At 36.0% G+C, this 20,168-nt stretch overlaps 5 protein-coding genes across 5 annotated transcripts; 2 read left to right on the plus strand and 3 right to left on the minus strand.

The window, feature by feature from the left end:
- Positions 1-522: 522 nt before the first annotated feature.
- Positions 523-2,179, minus strand: CNPYb (FGF signaling regulator protein canopy b). The gene is made up of 7 exons (XM_089853958.1): positions 2,171-2,179; positions 1,870-2,104; positions 1,669-1,792; positions 1,452-1,586; positions 1,296-1,380; positions 870-990; positions 523-741 (listed from the first exon to the last, which is right to left on the minus strand). Exons 1-7 carry the CDS (start codon positions 2,177-2,179, stop codon positions 608-610), a joined length of 843 nt encoding a protein of 280 aa, XP_089710084.1. The 3' UTR covers positions 523-607.
- A 45-nt stretch (positions 2,180-2,224) lies between these two features.
- On the plus strand, positions 2,225-5,307 carry LOC149618151 (intraflagellar transport protein 27 homolog). The gene is made up of 6 exons (XM_089855525.1): positions 2,225-2,375; positions 4,467-4,546; positions 4,611-4,670; positions 4,744-4,803; positions 4,870-5,097; positions 5,170-5,307. The coding sequence occupies exons 1-6, from the start codon at positions 2,285-2,287 to the stop codon at positions 5,266-5,268; spliced, it is 618 nt and encodes a 205-aa protein (XP_089711651.1). The 5' UTR covers positions 2,225-2,284; the 3' UTR covers positions 5,269-5,307.
- LOC149618152 (meiosis 1 arrest protein-like) lies at positions 5,270-7,715 on the minus strand. The gene is made up of 4 exons (XM_089855522.1): positions 6,997-7,715; positions 6,710-6,922; positions 6,037-6,267; positions 5,270-5,955 (listed from the first exon to the last, which is right to left on the minus strand). The coding sequence occupies exons 1-4, from the start codon at positions 7,705-7,707 to the stop codon at positions 5,479-5,481; spliced, it is 1,632 nt and encodes a 543-aa protein (XP_089711648.1). The 5' UTR covers positions 7,708-7,715; the 3' UTR covers positions 5,270-5,478.
- A 73-nt stretch (positions 7,716-7,788) lies between these two features.
- On the plus strand, positions 7,789-11,415 carry Ttc30 (tetratricopeptide repeat domain 30). Its single transcript, XM_089855534.1, has 12 exons — positions 7,789-8,033; positions 8,105-8,170; positions 8,236-8,571; positions 8,705-8,771; positions 8,842-9,075; positions 9,140-9,342; positions 9,692-9,757; positions 9,816-10,223; positions 10,628-10,699; positions 10,761-10,864; positions 10,943-11,151; positions 11,225-11,415. Exons 1-12 carry the CDS (start codon positions 7,971-7,973, stop codon positions 11,350-11,352), a joined length of 1,956 nt encoding a protein of 651 aa, XP_089711660.1. The 5' UTR covers positions 7,789-7,970; the 3' UTR covers positions 11,353-11,415.
- A 150-nt stretch (positions 11,416-11,565) lies between these two features.
- Positions 11,566-15,275, minus strand: Ggamma30A (guanine nucleotide-binding protein subunit gamma-e). The gene is made up of 2 exons (XM_089855533.1): positions 14,682-15,275; positions 11,566-13,244 (listed from the first exon to the last, which is right to left on the minus strand). The coding sequence occupies exons 1-2, from the start codon at positions 14,768-14,770 to the stop codon at positions 13,139-13,141; spliced, it is 195 nt and encodes a 64-aa protein (XP_089711659.1). The 5' UTR covers positions 14,771-15,275; the 3' UTR covers positions 11,566-13,138.
- Positions 15,276-20,168: the final 4,893 nt, after the last annotated feature.

Below are 20,168 nucleotides of genomic sequence, written 5' to 3' on the forward strand. Positions count from 1 at the left end.
TATTACCTATTTTTCTATAGAAATGGGAGGAATTTGGCCTATTTTTCTATAGAAATGGGAGGAATTTGGCCTATTTTTCTATAGAAATGGGAGGAATTTGGCCTATTTTTCTATAGAAATGGGAGGAATTTGGCCTATTTTTCTATAGAAAGGGAGGAAAATGGCCCATTTTTCTATAGAAAGGGAAGAATTTGGCCTATTTTTCTATAGAAAGGGAAGAATTTGGCCTATTTTTCTATAGAAATGGGAGGAAAATGGCCTATTTTTCTATAGAAATGGGAGGAATTTGGCCTATTTTTCTATAGAAACGGGAGGAATTTGGCCTATTTTTCTATAAAAATGGGAGAAAATGGCCTATTTTTCTACAGAAATGGAGAAAATGGCCTATTTTTGTCTAAAAACATTTTTCGCAGTGATATAAAGGTATAGGGAACAGTACCTTAAGTTTATTGGCCTATTTTAGTCTAAAAAATAAAACCCATTGTCTTTCCCCAACATTTTGTTTTTTTCAAAAACACTTAATTAAAATTAAATGTATTTAATATTTTTAATGTCATATTTGAATTATATAAAATGAATTTAATGACGAATTTTTAAATTCATTGTCTCATAGTTCACTATTATCTTTTTTGGCAGCTGCTTTTTTGCTTTTCTTTTTCTTTGGTTTGGTTGTTGGTTTTGCTTTTGTAGTTTGTGTTTCAGGCTCTTCCGTTACCGCTGGTAAAGTTTCATCCAAACATCCTATAAAATTATTAGCAGGTTGTTTTTCTTGGTTTTTTATTAATTTCAGAACAAGGATTTCTGGATTGGGTTTTTTTTAACGAGAGAAAGAGAAAACCATGGATGGTTTTTTGAATTTTTTTCTTTACCAGTATCCCCTTTACGAAGAGCTTTATCAACGCAGAGAAATTTCTGAAGGGGTACTTTCTCTTGGTAATTAAAATACCAGTCTTCGATATCACTTTCGTGTTTTTCAAGCAATAACTCGCACTAGAAAATCGTATCGTGTTTTTCAATGTTTTACGTCATTTGGGAAAGGATTGTCGCAATTAGAGCCATAAAACAATGACAAAATGCAATAATATTCGAGGGTTATTGCAAAAGCAAGCCATAATAGTGGGAATACAACACCAAAACCAACAACCAATACACCAACACACCAAATTTATTTAATTATTAAAAATAGTTATTTAAAAAATTAGGTTTATAGACTAATGGCACCCCATGTTATTTCCCCATAGAGCTTAATACAGTCGAAGGCATAGGGCTGCCATTACCCTATTAATTTTATTTACCTTTGTCTTAAGGTTTGTGACTTCCGCTGAGGGTTTATCCCATAATTCGTGTGGAATTCCTAATTCAACTTTAACACCTTTATCGCTGGATTAAGTGTATTATTTTAAGTATAAAATAAATTTAAATTGTTTAAAAAACATAAGTTCATAACTTACACTAGATCATTGAGAACTTTGAAAGTTGTACTTTGTCCCTTGGCAAAACGAGTACTATCTGAACGTTCTTTATGAATGTTATAGGTTAATAAACGATCGCATATTCCTTCTAATGACTCTAATAACCTCAATTCTCTATTAGAAATAACGGAATAACAGAATTTTTAAGGCCCAAAAGGATTATTAAAGCTCTAAGTAAGATTATTATGAAACTTACGATGTTGTGTATTTTTTCCTCTTTTTAGGTTGGGCATCTAAAGAATAACCGGTTTCAATGACATCGTGTGATTTACCGGTCTCTTTTAATCGATCTTCGAGTTCAATCGTGAAATATTTACAAACTGTAACGAAAATAACGTAAACAACTCGTTAATCATTATGTAAACAACGCTAAGCCTTGGCTACTGTCAACACAAACCTTCGCAATCGTTAGCATATTTAACTCCGTATTCTTCTTCCTCGACACTTTTTTTAATTCCCGTTTCTTCCGCCGATAAATTTAAACTAAAATATAACGAAATTAAAAATAAATAACTTAATTTTACATAATTAAGGCACATTTTTATGATTTTTTCGCGAACATAAACAAATTCTTCGTGTTCGTGATGAAGCCAGTCGGCGGCGGCGCCAAAAACGCAACTTTTTAGGCTTAGCTATTTATCGCTCCATGATTGGTTTAGATTTGGGCCAATAAAAGTAAAGAACGAAATTCAAATTACGGTTGCCATGGGGACGGTATTGTAAACAAAAGAGTCCCGGTGAACTGCCGCGGTGTTTTCCCGAGACTTTTTCAGAGTTTTAAAGTTAATTAAGCATTAAAATAATTAAAGAAGATGCGACACGATTTACCTGGAGGAAAATCAGTCCATTTCTCTAGTAATAATGAAATACCAAATATTTTAAGAGTGAAATGCGGCCTTGCAGGTAAAAAAGTATGGCTACGTTCAGTAACTGGAAATCGGAAAAAGCCGTTACCGCTACCGATGTGATTTTATCCGAGCGCTACGTCAGAGTGACGTCAGACGTCACTGAACGTTTTTAGCCACATCGTAGTATACGATGAGGCTCTTAGTTTGACCCGAGCCGTAGTAGTAGTAGTAGTAGTGGCCGGGGTTGTCGCTTCGTTATCGTCAGATTTTAGCTTAAAAGGAACTTTATATTACCACAACCCACCCATAGGGGTAACTGGGCTCGGTTAGAGATTTAATTTTAATTAAAATTTTTTTCGGATCGCAGGCGGGAATCGATTCCGGGTCGATGGCGTGGTAAACAAAGATTCTACCATCGAGCCATAGAGACTTGATAGAAACTCCGAGTTTTTTATTATTTATTTTTATCTCTAAAATGTCGGGGTGATGTGGGGTGGGGTACCTCTTAATCTGTGGGATCGGATACTTATGAATTTGTATGTTTGGGGTTTTTATATTTATTTTCTTTTTATTTATGTGCTAATTAAATAGATAACGATTTTCCCCGTTTCGTTCTCGTTCGGTAGCTATCGCCATCTATGTTATGATTGACTGGAACGTTTTGGCGGTTAATTCAAATGTGGGTTTAGATAGAGCTAACATAGTGTTAAATGAGCGTAATGCGTTTGATCATTTTAGCATTGCTAAAGGTAATTCGAGGGGATAATCACTAAAATGGGTAATCACTATAATGAACTTGTATCTTTGGGGTCGGATACTTCTGAACTTGTATCTTTGGGGTCGGATACTTCTGAACTTGTATCTTTGGGGTCGGATACTTCTGAACTTGTATCTTTGGGGTCGGATACTTCTGAACTTGTATCTTTGGGGTCGGATACTTCTGAACTTGTATCTTTGGGGTCGGATACTTCTGAACTTGTATCTTTGGGGTCGGATACTTCTGAACTTGTATCTTTGGGGTCGGATACTTCTGAACTTGTATCTTTGGGGTCGGATACTTCTGAACTTGTATCTTTGGGGTCGGATACTTCTGAACTTGTATCTTTGGGGTCGGATACTTCTGAACTTGTATCTTTGGGGTCGGATACTTCTGAACTTGTATCTTTGGGGTCGGATACTTCTGAACTTGTATCTTTGGGGTCGGATACTTCTGAACTTGTATCTTTGGGGTCGGATACTTCTGAACTTGTATCTTTGGGGTCGGATACTTCTGAACTTGTATCTTTGGGGTATGGGTTTAGATATAGCTAACATGCTGTTAAATGAGCGTTATGCGTTTGATCATTTTAGCATTGCTAAAGGTAATTCGAGGGGATAATCACTATAACTAAACTTCGCTTTCAAACGTTTCTGGGCATAAATATCTGTTCTTCGATTCGCCGGAGTATTAGAATTACAGCGTAAGTAATTTTATACGGTTATAATTTTATCACTGTTTTGAGTAGGGCATCGAGGGGCTATTAACTCTGATTTTATGCACGGTAAATCATTAAAGCATTGTAAAAGATAGCGCTATTCACTCATTAGGGTAAGTTATAGAGGGGTTATCCACTCATTAGGGTAGGGTATAGAGGGGCTATTCACTCGTACGATGTGGCTACTATTACGAGCCCTTGGGCCGTCTTGTTTCTCTCTCTGTTGCGTTTGATGATAGTTTCCATGATGGCGTCTGCTAGAGATCTTGGATTGAATCGAAAACGAAAACTTAACTGTTATTTTTGTTATTAAATGAACTATCTAACGACGATGAAACGGAATTAACTTTAATTCCAGTTGATTTGAAAAGATCTAAAAAGAAAAATGTGTTATTGTTTCGCTAGTGGCTTTGGACTGGATTGTTCGCCATGGCGAACTTCAATTAATGACGTCATAAATCCGATTCGCATCGAAAAAACCTGCTCTTCCAGCCGCTACGATCGGTGTCCCATCGATGCGTAGCGTGACGTAGAAACCGGAAGTGCGAAAAACCGTACAGTAAAAAAATCGGTCTCCGATGCGCGCAGCGCTGCGTACGCTAGCAGTTACTGAACGTAGCCTATATCTTTTGAAATAAATGCTTAACTTTTAATCGTGATTAAACTTAAAGGTGATTCGGGTGTGGGGAAATCTGCAATTTTGGATGTTTTAAACAGAGATCAAACTAGATTTTCCGAAAATTACTCAATGGTAAATTAAACTAATTACAATTTAAAAAAGAATTAAAAATAAATAATTAGAAACGTTTTAAAAGACCATGGGAATTAACGTGGTTGTTAAGTCAATCCCACTCGAAAATTCTGCGGATTTAGTCGTAAGTTAAATACACTTTAATTAACCCAATTAATTAATTAATTAATTAAAGTTAATGATGTGATTAAATTAAGGAAATGTACATCTATGACTCATCTGGTAAAGAAATATATGGTGAAATGATTCAAAAACTGGTAACCAAAAGTAAATAATAATATTTTACAAAAATAATCAAGCAAATTTCTTGTTCCATTTCAAAGTGGAATAATTTATGCGTAATTATCATCGTCTTTGACGTCACATCCGAAACGTCATTCAACAACTGCGTCATGTGGTTGGAAAAGGCGCGTTTTTTAAACAAAGGTATTAACATATCGGGTCTTTTAATTGGAAACAAGATGGATTTGGAGCATAGAAGAAAAGTGCATAAAAACGCGGCCGCAAATTTCGCCCAGAAAAATGGATTATTATACTACGAATGTTCCGCCGTAATTATCAACACTTTAATTGATTTATTTTAGACATTAAAAAACGCCAATTAGTAATTACGTTAATTGCAGAAAAACGCCATGAATGTTAACGAAGCTTTTCGACACGTTTCCCAAGAATGGTACAAACTTTACGAAAAAAAGAACAGCGCTTACCAATTGCTGACTTGAAGACAAAGAAGTTAATTATCATTTTAATTAATAACGGTTAAATTATGGTTAAAATACATTAAAAATAAATAATTAGCTACATTTTCTGTAATGACTAATAAAGTTACAATGTTTTCTGTTGAAAAATGTTTGAAAACACTTTGTAAAATATTCCTTATGGTTTTGGACAATTAAAAGCGTTAATTATCTTAATTGCTAATTACTTAGCTATTATTTCTTCGTGTTGTTTCTCCTGGAAGCCAAGACATTCGCCGCGGTTTGAAACTGCGTTTCTCTGTTACCACCGTAACTTCTTTCGTTAAATTCAAAATGCGCGATTGAAATTGACAAACGCGAGGAATTCTGGGATCTCTCGGCGTTTTTAGCATTGGTCGTTCTTTTTCTTTCGGGATAAGGTCCAGTCGAAGTGGACGCCCGATTCTTGGGCTTGGCACTGGCTCCAGCCAATGGTAAAAGTTGAGAGTATAGCCCGGACGGAAACGACAACGGATTAAAAACGTCCCCGACATCAAATTTCGTTATAATTTCTTCCATCTTTTTCGACCAATCAGATTGGGAGGAGGATGGGGAATCGGCTCTTGAGCTTAAAAGGACGTTTTCAATAATCCTGGGCAGATACAGCTCTTTGTTGACGATGGCCTTTAAGAGCATGCATTGTTCGCCGGAAGGTAAGGCCAAGAAATAGACCTAAAATAGACCGGGTTACGGGCCTTCTCTTTTCCCTAGTAAACTAGATATCACTTCTTGAAGAAACTTATTGGAACTCACGTTTTCGTCGGTCTCAGTCAAGGCATTTCGTTTTTTGAGTAGTATGGCCAAACCTTTTTGAATCAGAAGATTATTAAGGGCCAGAAAGGCTCTCTGGTTATTCTCGGATTCGTCGAAATCGAGTTTCAAACTTTGGGTAGCGTAAAGGGTCAAGGGCGCGTCAAAAAGAACCGATTCGCAAATACCCGAAATTTGAAATGGCTTAATTAAATCCATTTTCAATATTGGGACCTGAATATACGGCAAACGTTTTAGCATAATTTCGTAAGATAGGTTCCGTTCCATAAGTTTGTAAATTCTGGTAACTTAGAAACTGCATGGTGCTTCTAATTTTGAAGTCGTTGAAGTAGGGAGGTGATAGATTCAGGGTAAAGCGACATACGCCTGGTGAGTAGGGCGCTGCTGTCAAATTTGGGTAACTTAGTAAGTTCAAACTAAATAGGACCTAGATGGAATGTAACTTGGTCCTAGCTGCAAAATTAATTAACCACCTGCACCGAGTGTAGTTAGGACTTCAATTGACTCGCTTAATTCCGTCGTTCTCCTTCTCGAACTAGTTATCTCGAGAACTGTAAGTCCATCTCAGTAGCATTACGAACTTGTATCGGTAGTACCATTCATACTTATGGAACGGAACGTATCACTTATAAACTTATGTTATTATCAAACCCACTTTACGAGAAACGTTTTTAGAATTAGGTGGACTGGTAAACTGCGTGGATCCAAAATCGGTCCTGGCAAGAAATTTCCCGCCGTTGGTTAGAACGTGGGGGCTAATTAAGGATTCTCTGATGTCGCATTTGATTTCAATCGCGTCATCGTTCGAGTCAAATTTCAAATACAATCGTAAGTGTTCCTGATCAATATTAGCGTCATGGAGCCAGTTCTAAATCATGCCAAAGAAGACTATATCGTTTTAAACCACTTTAAGATGAACCCTGGCGAGAAATTATAGCCAACCTTGAACAATCCTTCCAGTTGGTAAACATTCAAATCCATGGAAGCAAAATCAATAGCGGTGAACAGCTGATTAAACCCACCACAATCGCCAAGTCCCAATTCTTCAGATTCGCGACTGGTACTGGAAACCGAGCTTTGCGACGAATCCAAACCGTTTACCTTCAAGGGAGGGACTAACGACATGTTGGTCACGCGAATTACGTCAATTTTGACGTTGTAAGTTAATCGGAGTTCCTTGGCGATACCCTGCAACGTTGGTATTAATTTCTTCGCCGGTTGAGCCGAAAGAACGCTGATTTCCAGTTTGATAGAGTCAATGTCGCCGGAACCGGATGTAATTGACTTAAATCGAGTGAACCCTTCGTTTAAAGCGTGATAAAAAACGGTTTTATCCGCGCAACATTCCAAATAGATGTCTTCAAAGTGTTGTTCCACTTTGGCTAGATCCCGTTTGATACTTTGGTAGTTTATATTGAAAAGTTGGAGAGGAATGACGCATTTTTGGATGCGTCCTACTAGCGACAGTCCAACGCCTCTGATTCGGACAGAGCCCTTCATAGCGTGGGATAATGCCAAGACATTGTTTAAAATTTCGCATATTTTTTCAATCGTCGCGTCACACATCGGAGGGGTCGCGTCAATAATCAGGTAATGGAACGGTTGTTTGTTAAAAACGTCTCTTAATTCGAGTTGCTGCTCCGTTTTATCCATCTTAACAAAATTTAGGCCTATTTTCCGGTCAATTGTTGGTAAAAATGCTAAGCCTAATTATTCCACGTCGACCGGCGATTTTGAATTTTAGCCACGCACGCGCGCGAGATAGATAGATACGGTTACCATAGAAACGCGCATGCGCTGTCGAGGAGGATGGTTACCATAGAGACGGTTTGTTTTGAAAACTTTTCATACACGTGTTTATGATTCCCGCGTTTTGACGGCGCCTATATTATAAAGTTTATAATATTGAATTTAAAATGCTGTTAAAAACGAATACATTAGTGAAAGATGGCGAATTTACTAAGATAATTTATACCTTAGTGAGTTAATGTAAAAATTAAACAATGTAAGAGAAAATTAGCGTTAAAAATAAATGTTTTTTCTTTTTTAGATACGGGAAGGTCAGTTCCGTGAAGCTTGCGACGTATTGAACTCCCAACTCCAAACAAATCCAAACGTAAGTTAGCGTAATTAAATTAAATAATTAAATGCGTTGTTAAATAATTATAAAACTTATTGCAGTCGAGAGCGGCTTATTCCTTGCTAGCGTACTGTTATTTTTTCACGCAAGATTTTGTCAACGCCGCAAATTGTTACGAACAATTAACAATAATTTGCCCCGATGTCGAAGAATACCAATTATACTACGCGCAATCTCTGTACCACGCCAGTTTGTACCAAGAGGCCATGAAGGTGACGTGCCAAATAGAGAACCCGAGTTACCAGGGGAAAGTGACCAAGTTGCAAGCGGCCATAAAATACGGCGAAGAGGATCTAAATTCGGCCAAAAGTTTAGTTGACCAATGTCCGTCTGATGACCCTGATACCGAGGTCAATTTGGGGTGTTTATTGTATAAGGTACGTTTTATGGGTAGAAGACGGTAACCCGATGACCTCTAATTAACTTTCCCCTAACCAAACCTAACTTAACACATCCTGTGGCCGTCTTATCCCTCATAACGTCATTAATATACCATTTTACGTCACGCAGGAAGGCAGGTACGAAGAGGCTTGCGTTAAATTTGCAACCGCAATGCAAGTCGAAGGATACAGACCAGGTAATTAGAATTTTTCAAAACCGCATTTGTATTTGGGTGCGTTTGAAATACGATCTTTCTTGCTTGGTAGACTTATCTTATAACATAGCCTTATGCTACTACCGACTTAAACAATACGCGCCGGCTTTGAAACACATCGCTGATATCATCGAAAGGGGGATCAGGGAACATCCTGAACTCAGCGTCGGCATGACAACCGAGGGTATCGAAGTCAGGAGCGTGGGAAACACGATAACCCTTCACGAAACGGCCCTTATCGAAGCCTTCAATTTGAAATCGGCCATCGAATATCAGCTGAAAAACTGTACGGGGTTTCTCCGAGGGTAGGTTTAGCCGTAATTAAGTTGATTTATCATTAATTACTTCAGATGACGCTGCCAAGGAAGCCTTAACTGACATGCCACCACGTTCCGAGGAGGAATTGGACGCGGTTACTTTGCATAATCAGGCCCTAATGAATATGGAAACCCAACCAACGGACGGTTTCGAAAAATTGCAGTTCTTAATACAACAAAATCCGTTCCCACCAGAAACATTCGGCAATTTATTATTGCTATATTGTAAATACGAGGTTCGTAATGTCTTATTGTATCCCTTAGCTTTTAAAGGGTTTCGCCTTTATTAGGGTGATACCATCCATAAGTTTATAAGATATGTTCCTTCCATAAGTATAACACTACCTATACATGTAGTCCGAGAATGGATTACACGCGGTTTTGTAGTCCATCTTCCTAGTCTTTACTAAGCCCCAATTTGACAACAGCGCCATACTCACCAGGCGTCCCTCGCTTTACCCTGAATCTATGACCTACTTCAATCACTTCAAAATTACAAGCTCCAGTTTCTAAGTTACCAGAATTTACAAACTTATGGATGGAACATATCTTATGAACTTAAGATATAATTAAATCTTTTCTTAGTACTACGATTTGGCTGCGGATGTGCTGGCTGAAAATGCCCATTTAACTTACAAGTACCTAACACCGGTAAGATTAATTACCATTAACTAAATTAAATCATCATTAATAATTAAATTATTTTTAGTATTTATACGATTTTTTGGAAGCTTTAATAACTCAACAAACATCCCCGGAAGAGGCGTACCAAAAATTCGACGAAATGGCGGCCAAACACACGGAATTATTAAGAAAATTGACTAAACAAGTACAAGAAGCCAGACAAAACCACGACGACGACGCGGTCAAGAAGAACGTGGCCGAATATGAAGAAGCCTTGGAACGATTCATTCCGGTCTTAATGGCCCAAGCCAAGATATTTTGGGATTTGGAAAATTACGCCCAAGTCGAGAAGATATTTCGGAAATCAGTCGAATTTTGTAACGATCACGATATTTGGAAATTAAACGTAGCCCACGTCCTCTTTATGCAAGAAAACAAATTCAAGGAAGCCACCGGTTTCTACGAACCAATAGTAAAGAAGAACTACGAAAATGTAAGCATAACTACCATCAGGCATACATACAAAAAGTAATATCAGGGAGAGACTTAATTTTAGAAGTAGGAATGGAGAACAGAGTAATATCTGGGCGCGCGTTGAAGTCCCGGACCCCCTTCCACGGGACGGGGGGGAGGTTATGAAAGAAGAGGCGGGGTCATAGCGACAGAGGTAAAAAGGAATTAAGTATTTTTCGCCGTCCCCGTCAGCAACGTCATCAAATCGTAGTTTAAAACTGAGCCAATAAGATAATTTAAACTTTTCAATACGTGAGGGGCTCTATACTGGGTGGTCTATGAGTCGGACTGAAGTAATTACTAACCGTTCCGTTCTCCATTCCTACTTCTAAAATTAAATCTATCCCTGGTAATATATATTTTTTTCTGATAATTTAATTTCAGATTTTGAATGTTAGCGCCATTGTTTTGGCCAACCTCTGCGTGTCATACATTATGACAAGTCAAAATGAAGAGGTAATTAAAACTAAAGGTCCATTCTTAGATTGCAACCGAATATAAAAATTAATAATTACAGGCCGAGGAACTAATGCGTAAAATCGAGAAAGAAGAAGAACAACTGGCCTACGAGGACCCTGACAAGAAAATATTTCACTTGTCTATCGTGAACTTAGTCATTGGGTAAACCAAAAACGTTTTTAAACCATCCAATCACGTACGGCTTCTGAATTCTAACGCAATGAACCAATCATATTACAGGACCTTATATTGCGCTAAAGGAAATTACGACTTCGGCGTATCTCGAGTCATTAAAAGTCTGGAACCGTACAACAAGAAATTGGGAACAGATACTTGGTTCTACGCCAAACGTTGCTTCCTGTCCTTATTGGAAAACATGGCCAAACAAGTGGTGATGGTTCGAGATTCGGTACTTTTCGATTGTCTACAGTTTCTAACGCATTGCGAAGGTAATTAAGTAATTAACTTAAGCCTAATTATTTAATTTTTAAACCTTAATCAATATAATTAACCTTATAACAGCGTATGGAAGAAACGTAAATGTGATTGTCGAGCAACCATTAGAGGAGTCGCGTTTACATCCGGGAAAGAATACGGTGACGTATGAGGCCCGATTAGTGAAAGCTCTACTTTTGGATTTGATGTCTTAAAGGTTGTTGTTGTTGTCCCACTCATGTACTTCTGTCCTATTATTATCACACTCCCATTTTGAATGGAACACTCTGCATATTATCTTACTTTCTGTTAGTTCTATTTACTCATGATAATACCGCAGGTGCAATTACTTCACTGAAATCAAGAAGTGATATCTCCCTAAACTAGATATCACTTCTTGCTGAAATATAAACACCGGAGACAATGTTACTATGGATCTTTAATAAATGTACGAAAAATGTTTTCTGGGTTTAACACAACGACAAAAAAAAGGGGGAAAAACAAACAAAATGGACTTCTAAATTGTTGTTGTTTACAATATTATTTTGTTGTTTTGAATAGGAAAAGCCATTTTTAATTTTAATTTTAATCCAAATTTTTGATCACATAATTTGCACAAATATTTTTTTTAGAATCTTCATTCGTGAATAACAGTGATGTGAGAAATAGATAGAGATAGCTATCATAGGTACAATTACAATAACACAAATAAATTAATGTTAATTACGATTAAACTAAAAAATAATTATATTAATGTCGATAAAAATTAAATTAGTAATATAAATAATGAATCTGTTTAAAATTATAATTATAATAAAGTCTCGTGTTATTTTAATTTAATGTTAATTAAGTATTGTTTAATTATTTCTATACTATACTATATATATAGTAAAATCCACTCTTAGTAGTTCAATTTAACACAGAAAAAAATAATAGGTTTTCTATGATAAAATTTACCCTTTCTAAGGTTGGATTTCCTTACATGGGGTCAAAAAATAAAAAATTGCAGACGACGTTAAGTAATTATATTCCTCCATTAAAGGGTAATAATAATTAAGCCTAAAATTAATAAATAAAAAAAAACCGCATCGACGACCTAATTAGGTAGGTACATGAGTTAATCTCAATTAATATATATATTTTCATTATGTTATGAAAGGGTCAAGGGGTCAAGGAGGGGGAACCACCACGTTTGAAAATGGACACAACTATACTATCTATGCGCATGATCTTGATATTTTCCCAATGAGCTAAATGGTTGGTTTAGAAAAGTTTTCAAGTATTTAAATTAAATCTAATTATATTTAGTAATTACGGGGGGGATGGGTTAAAATACGGTAATTAAAATAATTTTAACTAAAATACACTGTAATTAAACAACACAAACTGTGTTTAATTACAATGCATTATCATTATTCTTTCCGTAATTATTTACGACATAATTTAATTATTTATTTATTTACCGTATTTTAACAAACAAATAAATAAATAAAGGGAATATTACCTTACAATAATTTTTCCCTAAGTTTCATATTCCCTTTAATTTTCCCAATAATTGTAAAAAGTACTGGGGGAAAATTATTTTAATATTATTTCCTTCTTAATTTTGGTTAATTAAAATTAAGTTTTTAAACGTGATCTTAATTATGCCGCGTATATATGGATAATAATTAGCAAAGATGACTGTTGTTGTATTTGTTTAGGATTTATAAATATTTTGCTTGTTCATACGTAATATATATATAACCTGTTCTGAATAAATTCCAATAAAACTGTTTATTGTTATTGTTTAAATACCTGCATATATTATTATTTCCTTTTATTTTTTGAAGTCTTCAAATATCCGTTAGTTTAAGTGGGGTTTTGTTAATTTTACCCTTTTTTTTGGTTTTGTTTTCAAATGATATCGTATTAGCCCCACCCCATTTTTTTGGTTTTATAATAAATATTTATTATTTATTATAATTAAAGAAACAAAATAAAGTTGGTTATTTTCCAAAATCACATGATTAAGCATTTTCCTTTTTCAGCCCATGGATTGTTTTTCTTGTCGGGCGCGTGAATTAGGGGATCTGACCGTTCATTTTCTTCAATGTATTCTCGAAGTCTAACCAAGAAAATTGCATTCTTTTAATGATTTATACCAATTTAGGCTTAATTCTAAGCCTTGGTCGGTTTATTTTTAAACTTAATTTAGGCATAATTCTAAGCCTTGGTCGGTTTTTTTTATTTAGGCGTAATTCTAAGCCTTGGTCAGTTTATTTTTAAGCCTAATTTAGGCGTAAATGTAAGCCTTATTAAATTTATTTTTTAAGCCTAATTTAGGCGTAATTTTAAGCCTTGGTCGGTTTATTTATTTAGGCGTAATTCTAAGCCTTGGTCAGTTTATTTTTAAGCCTAATTTAGCTCAATCCCTAAGCCTTGGTCAGTTTATTTTTAAGCCTAATTTAGCTCAATCCCTAAGCCTTGGTCAGTTTATTTTTAAGCCTAATTTAGCTCAATCCCTAAGCCTTGGTCAGTTTATTTTTAAGCCTAAGTTGGTAATTTATACGTCTTGTGAATTAGGGCCTAATTAGGTCACTGGTGAAATAGCTAATTTCAATTTAGTTTTCACCCTAATTTTTCCGTCATCCTAAAATAAGCCTTGGTCATTCAAGAAGGCCTATTTTTCTGTTTGGTCCAGTAGTTTTTACCAACTAAGAATGAAGGTCACGAATAAGCGGTTAAGTTGCGTATCCAGCAATTATCCCGGGGAGATCCTTCATCCATGGTCGGTACCGTTACTATGGCAACGCGTGGAGGGTGATTTCATCTTTTAGGGCTTCCTGACTCGGCCCAATCCATTGTTAGATTGTTAAGAGGGATTTAAAGGGGCCTTAAGTCCCGTTTACACCGCATTTTGTTTACCCTATATAGGCCTAGCTTATGCAGTATCTAAATATGCTGTAAAAAAATGATTGCTATGAAAATGCGCCTTAAAACCACGGTATGGGAAAGGCATAAGCCTAGTGTTAAACAGAGAGAAAAAATATATAATTATTCACAATTGGATTAGGCTTGTATGAGAACAAAACCAGCTTGACTCCTACTACCCAGTCTGCTCGCATTGTTCTACAATGTCTACCGCTACATGTCATTCGATACAAATATCTTATTTGCATATGAATGCAATGGTAAAATGAAATTTGACAAATAAAATCAAATATTAAACATTCAAATAAGTCTATTATAAATACTCGATATTGGTTAGTAACCTAGCAACCAGGCTAATAAAGCACATTTAATTATAAACAACCTTCCAATATAAAAAAATAGGCTTAGCCTGTAGCGAACGGACGGAGAGAGGGGAGACCGGTTGCTTAGCAACGGAGCGGCGGGAAAACGGGGTGGAGGAGAGATACAAGCCCTATTTTTGGCCTAAAACTACGACCAAACGTAAATAATTTTCTTTTTTTATAATAAAATAAGGTAAAATGTAATACGACCAAGGCTTAAAAATTAAATAAATAAATAATTGAAGTAAGTTAGTAAGTAAGTAACTTACGCCTGAATGGACTTTGACAAAGGCCATCGTTCCATTTGAGCCTGGTATCGCATGTTTTCAATTTGCTTCTTTAGCGTATCTTTATCCATAGCGTATCTTTCTTACCGACGATGTTTCAAAATTTAATTATATAATAATTAATTTAATTTCGAAGATGAAAAAACGTCTCGTGTCTTAAGCCTAAATACAGACGTTGACACTCTTTTCGTCGAGATATCACCGAGTGTCAATGATACTTCACCACTCGGAATAATGGGTTAGAGTCACTCTAGAGACGCAAAATTTGCAAACACGGATAGATACCGTACTGTTCTGGCGTTTCTTGACTTAATTAAAAAACACCTTAAACTCGTACTAAAATTGAACTATTTACTACTTAACGCGCAACCTTATATCGTGAAGGCTCGTCAAGACTAATTTTGAAGGGGTGCCGCTAACAGCAATGGAGAAAATAGAGAACTAGGAGCGAACGGAGAAGCTGGAACGCACGCTCTCTCCTATGCTTGCTTCTCTTCGATCCTCCGACTGTTCGCGCACGCGCACTTGTACCTTATGACGACGCTCTATACGCGCGCGTGCAGTACCGTATATCATGAACGCTTCGTCTTTCTAAAGTGACCGGAAAACTACGTACTACGGTCGCCTTTCGCTTTACAAAACCAAGTTCTCTCTAGCATAGCTTAGGGGGAAGGAATGGGGGCTATGAACACTCAAGGCCATTTGGTCCTTTGGTTTTACACGCCCCCCTTTTTTATTCATTTTTTTTAATACAAAGCAAACGTGCTATAGAGAGGAATCTTTTCCAGTCCCGTTAGAGATTAAGCGTTCATGATATGCCTATATCGAATTATATATAAATATACCGCTTTGTACAGTAATGGCAGACTGTTATAAGACTCTATTGGACGATAACACGGACTTGTCACTACTCCGTTATTTCCTCTAGGTCGAGAAATTTTACTAAAAATACATTTTCTCAGCGTTTATGAAATAATTTTTAAACTGTCTTTGATATTACCAACTGCTAGTCCCTTCTAAAGTAGATATCATCCGACTGTCGTAACGAAATCAAATGTACTCAAAATTGGTTTATATTCAGTAACATTACGGATTATGGATCAGAAAATCGGTAGGCCTCCATGTCTTGTTGGGTATTTTTTAGGTTTCTAATTACATCAGTGAAAAAGATGGGTTCCCTTACCAAGAATGCATACAACTACTAGGAATTATTGCGTAGCCAGCCATTTTCCTCCACGCATCTAGATGCGAATTTTGTTTTGAAGAGTATACTCACAAAACATGAATTCATAGATATTAACAAGGGAGATAAGGGGGTGCAATTATTCCCAGTAGCTGTATGCATTCCTGAAAATACGTAATGTAATTCTATCTAGAATGAATAGCGTTACTTAAATTATTGTATTGGGGTTATATTTTTGGTTGTTATTTGCAAAATAACTGTTATTTTGCAAAACAATTGAATTGAAATCTTTTAGTCCTACATCCGGGATGTTTGTGGCCACGAATTTATATCCAAGCTAATTTAAAACAGTTTTTTTCTTTTTTTACTCTCATAATTAATGCTGGCAGTTGTTCTAAATTGTTATTTTTCTAGCGTTTTTTAACATAATGTACGTGTTTCTATATATTAAGGCACTTCATACAAGTACTGGTGCAAGGTCACTAACTTAGTACTAAGCAAAAATAAAACAAAAAAAAATGCCCATGGATGACAGTTCAAAAAACTTTAAGCGTTTCAACCAGTATAGGGTAGAGTAATTACCACTGGTAATGATCAACGTAAGTTACCTTATACCGTAATGATTACCACCATAAGTTGATAAGTGATATGTTCATTCCATAAGTATGAATGGCACTAGCTAAACAAGTTCGTAATGCTACTGAGAGACTTACAGTACTCGAGATAACTAGTTCGAGTAGGAGAACGACGGAATTAAGCGGTATCGTTCCTTTCAACCGAATTCCCAATGGACCGAAATCCCATTCGACCGAATATCTCGCAATGATTTTAGATTTCCAGCCCAATGGCTATATTCCCGATGGACCGAAATCCCAATCGTCCGAATATGCCCCTAAAAAATACATGAATATAACTTGAAACACTGTAGCCGTCAGCGATTCGGTGGTGTAGTGGATACGATGTTGGACTGCGAAGCGATAGGTTGTTGATTCGAATCTCCGAAAGGTATGTTAGTAATATTAAAAGTAAATGTTTCGTGATACTAATTAAAACGCTCACTTTCATTCCTTTCAAGGCAAGAGATATATAGAATTAATAAACAAATTGTGCTTAAAATGAAGTACAGTCTTAATGGTAGTTCCATCAATGTCTTTAAATTTTAAATTAAAATTTTAATATTTTGGTTTCGGGTGGGTTGGGTTAGGTTAGGTTAAGTTAGGTTAGCATAGGTTAGGTTAGGTTAGTATAGGTTAGGTTAGGTTAGCTTAGGTTAGTTTAGGTTTGGTTTGGTTTGATTCCAATAATTCGTTGACACCTTTTCCAAAATATGCTCCTTTTAATTAGCTACCACCTTTTCCAAAATATTATCCCTTTAAATAGCTACCACCTTTTCCAAAACATTCTCCTATTAATTAGCTGCCACCTTTTCCAAAAGATTTTCCTATTAATTAGCTGCCACCTTTTTCAAAATATTCTCCTATTAATTAGCTGCAACCTTTTCCAAAACATTCTCTTACTAATTAGCTACCACATTTTCCAAAATATTCTCCTTTTAATTAGCTACCACATTTTCTAAAATATTCTCCTATTAATTAGCTGCCACCTTTTCCAAAGGATTTTCCTATTAATTAGCTGCCACCTTTTCCAAAATATTCTCCTTTTAATTAGCTACCACCTTTTCCAAAACATTCTCCTACTAATTAGCTGCTACATTTTCCAAAATATTCTCCTTTTAATTAGCTACCACATTTTCTAAAATATTCTCCTATTAATTAGCTGCCACCTTTTCCAAAGGATTTTCCTATTAATTAGCTGCCACCTTTTCCAAAATATTCTCCTATTAATTAGCTGCCACCTTTTCCAAAATATTCTCCTATTAATTAGCTGCAACCTTTTCCAAAACATTCTCCTACTAATTAGCTGCTACATTTTCCAAAATATTCTCCTTTTAATTAGCTACCACATTTTCTAAAATATTCTCCTATTAATTAGCTGCCACCTTTTCCAAAAGATTTTCCTATTAATTAGCTGCCACCTTTTTCAAAATATTCTCCTATTAATTAGCTGCAACCTTTTCCAAAACATTCTCTTACTAATTAGCTACCACATTTTCCAAAATATTCTCCTTTTAATTAGCTACCACATTTTCTAAAATATTCTCCTATTAATTAGCTGCCACCTTTTCCAAAGGATTTTCCTATTAATTAGCTGCCACCTTTTCCAAAATATTCTCCTTTTAATTAGCTACCACCTTTTCCAAAATATTCTCCTATTAATTAGCTGCAACCTTTTCCAAAACATTCTCCTACTAATTAGCTGCTACATTTTCCAAAATATTCTCCTTTTAATTAGCTACCACATTTTCTAAAATATTCTCCTATTAATTAGCTGCCACCTTTTCCAAAGGATTTTCCTATTAATTAGCTGCCACCTTTTCCAAAATATTCTCCTTTTAATTAGCTACCACCTTTTCCAAAACATTCTCCTACTAATTAGCTGCTACATTTTCCAAAATATTCTCCTTTTAATTAGCTACCACATTTTCTAAAATATTCTCCTATTAATTAGCTGCCACCTTTTCCAAAAGATTTTCCTATTAATTAGCTGCCACCTTTTCCAAAATATTCTCCTATTAATTAGCTGCCACCTTTTCCAAAATATTCTCCAATTAATTATCTGACATCTTTTCCAAAATATTTCTATTATTGCTCGTGGTAAGAGGCGGGCTTTTAATACTCATATAAATAATCTTTTTACCTCCAAACAAGGTTGGGTTGGGTTAGGTTAGGTTAGGTTAGGTTACGTTTGGTTAGGTTAGGTTAGGTTAGGTTAGGCTAGGGTAGGTGAGGTTCGCCGTAATTAAAACGTAGTTTAAATAAGTGCAGTAATACATTTTCAACTCACATTTATTTTAACAATAATAAGTTGTGAAATTAAAAATATATTTAATGCAAAACCACACAGTATGTCTTCTTCCAGTTCAATAGAATTTCGGTCCAATGGGACTATAATAAAACCGCACCTTTGGCTACGTTCGGTCGAATGGGACCCCAAAAAAAACCCCCTTCTGTCGAATGGGAATTCGGTTCAATGGGACCAAAGCAATTAAGCGAGTCAATTAAAGTCCTAACTACACTCGGTGGGTGGTTAATTAATTTTGCAGGACCAAGTCCCATCTAGTCCTATTTAGTCTGAACTTACTAAGCCCAAATTTGACACAGCGCCTAATTTGAAGCAAAAATTAACGATATTGAAACCAAAAAAAAAGAGTCAAAATTCAATATGTCTCAAGAGCGGGACCAGTACGTCATTGTCACTTTCCCCCCCTTTTAAAAATCCCATGGATTTTGACAAGGGGTTTATCAATCAAACCATAAACCTTCTTAATAAGGAAGGGAAGCCGCTAGGCTATCTCTTCGAGGCCTCCACCAAAGAGGATCTACAAGTCACTATACTCCTCTCTAAATATAGAAACCGTCGGTTAGTCCCCAAATAAAAGCCTCCAGCCGCTAGAGTCGCTTCGCGTCAAAGACGCACCCCAGGGGTCAAGAAACCCACGCCACGGTCCGAGATGATGTTCCAACCCCTCCCCCCCCCACGTGGCACTCATTAAAAATAATTGACAGGTCAATCAACGTGACCACCGTCCGAGTCTGGTTGGTTGGTGGTTTCGGTTGCAGTTAAACCCTTAAGTAAGCCTTATTTTTTTGACAATCTCTGAATGTCTTTGACCACAAGGGGAAAGTTAAGATTAGAGTGTTTTACGGATAACTCATTATTACGTAATTTCGCATTAGCAATTCGATTCTTTTTCCAAAAGACAAAACATAAAAGAAAAAGGAAAATTAGAAAGAAATTGGATATTTTTATAAACTCAATTGAAGAAATAAATACAGAATAATAATTGGCAGATCGATAAGTCTGGCATTAGTAACCTAACAGAAATTAGTAAGCACTCAGTGAAATATGTTGCGGTTACGTTTTCAAACTGTCATGGAAACAACCCGAACAAAACGTTATTATTATTTTAAGAAAGACACCGAGGCGTACTCGTTATTATTATGTCACTCGTGGGTACAAAAATAGCATAAGTTTATAAGTGATATGTTCCTTCCATAAGTATGAATGGCACTACCTAAGCAAGTTCGTAATGCTACTGAGAGACTTACAGTACTCGAGATAACTAGTTCGAGAAGGAGAACGACGGAATTAAGCGAGTCAATTGAAGTCCTAACTACACTCGGTACAGGTGGTTAATTAATTTTGCAGGACCAAGTTCCATCTAG

Source organism: Phalangium opilio, unplaced genomic scaffold (assembly GCF_054372755.1).
Source record: "Phalangium opilio isolate 3A_F unplaced genomic scaffold, DU_Popi_V2 ptg000209l_1, whole genome shotgun sequence".
Classification (NCBI taxonomy): Eukaryota; Metazoa; Arthropoda; class Arachnida; order Opiliones; family Phalangiidae; genus Phalangium; species Phalangium opilio.

Bases quoted from the DNA above. Each gene is read 5' to 3' on its own strand.
- CNPYb (XM_089853958.1), bottom strand. The intron at 1,587-1,668 runs GTAAGTTTCATA...TATTTCTAATAG, and splicing joins AGGAAAAAATACACAACATC to AGAATTGAGGTTATTAGAGT. The intron at 991-1,295 runs GTAAATAAAATT...ACGATTTTCTAG, and splicing joins TCACAAACCTTAAGACAAAG to TGCGAGTTATTGCTTGAAAA.
- Ttc30 (XM_089855534.1), top strand. From the start codon at position 7,971: ATGCTGTTAAAAACGAATACATTAGTGAAAGATGGCGAATTTACTAAG. The intron at 9,076-9,139 runs GTACGGGGTTTC...TAATTACTTCAG, and splicing joins CGAATATCAGCTGAAAAACT to ATGACGCTGCCAAGGAAGCC. The intron at 11,152-11,224 runs GTAATTAAGTAA...ACCTTATAACAG, and splicing joins GTTTCTAACGCATTGCGAAG to CGTATGGAAGAAACGTAAAT.
- LOC149618151 (XM_089855525.1), top strand. From the start codon at position 2,285: ATGCGACACGATTTACCTGGAGGAAAATCAGTCCATTTCTCTAGTAAT. The intron at 2,376-4,466 runs GTAAAAAAGTAT...TTAAACTTAAAG, and splicing joins AGTGAAATGCGGCCTTGCAG to GTGATTCGGGTGTGGGGAAA. The intron at 4,547-4,610 runs GTAAATTAAACT...ACGTTTTAAAAG, and splicing joins TTTCCGAAAATTACTCAATG to ACCATGGGAATTAACGTGGT.
- LOC149618152 (XM_089855522.1), bottom strand. From the start codon at position 7,707: ATGGATAAAACGGAGCAGCAACTCGAATTAAGAGACGTTTTTAACAAA. The intron at 6,923-6,996 runs GTTGGCTATAAT...GGCATGATTTAG, and splicing joins AACTGGAAGGATTGTTCAAG to AACTGGCTCCATGACGCTAA. The intron at 6,268-6,709 runs GTGGGTTTGATA...CCGTATATTCAG, and splicing joins CTAAAAACGTTTCTCGTAAA to GTCCCAATATTGAAAATGGA.
- Ggamma30A (XM_089855533.1), bottom strand. From the start codon at position 14,770: ATGGATAAAGATACGCTAAAGAAGCAAATTGAAAACATGCGATACCAG. The intron at 13,245-14,681 runs GTAAGTTACTTA...TTTCTTGGTTAG, and splicing joins TTGTCAAAGTCCATTCAGGC to ACTTCGAGAATACATTGAAG.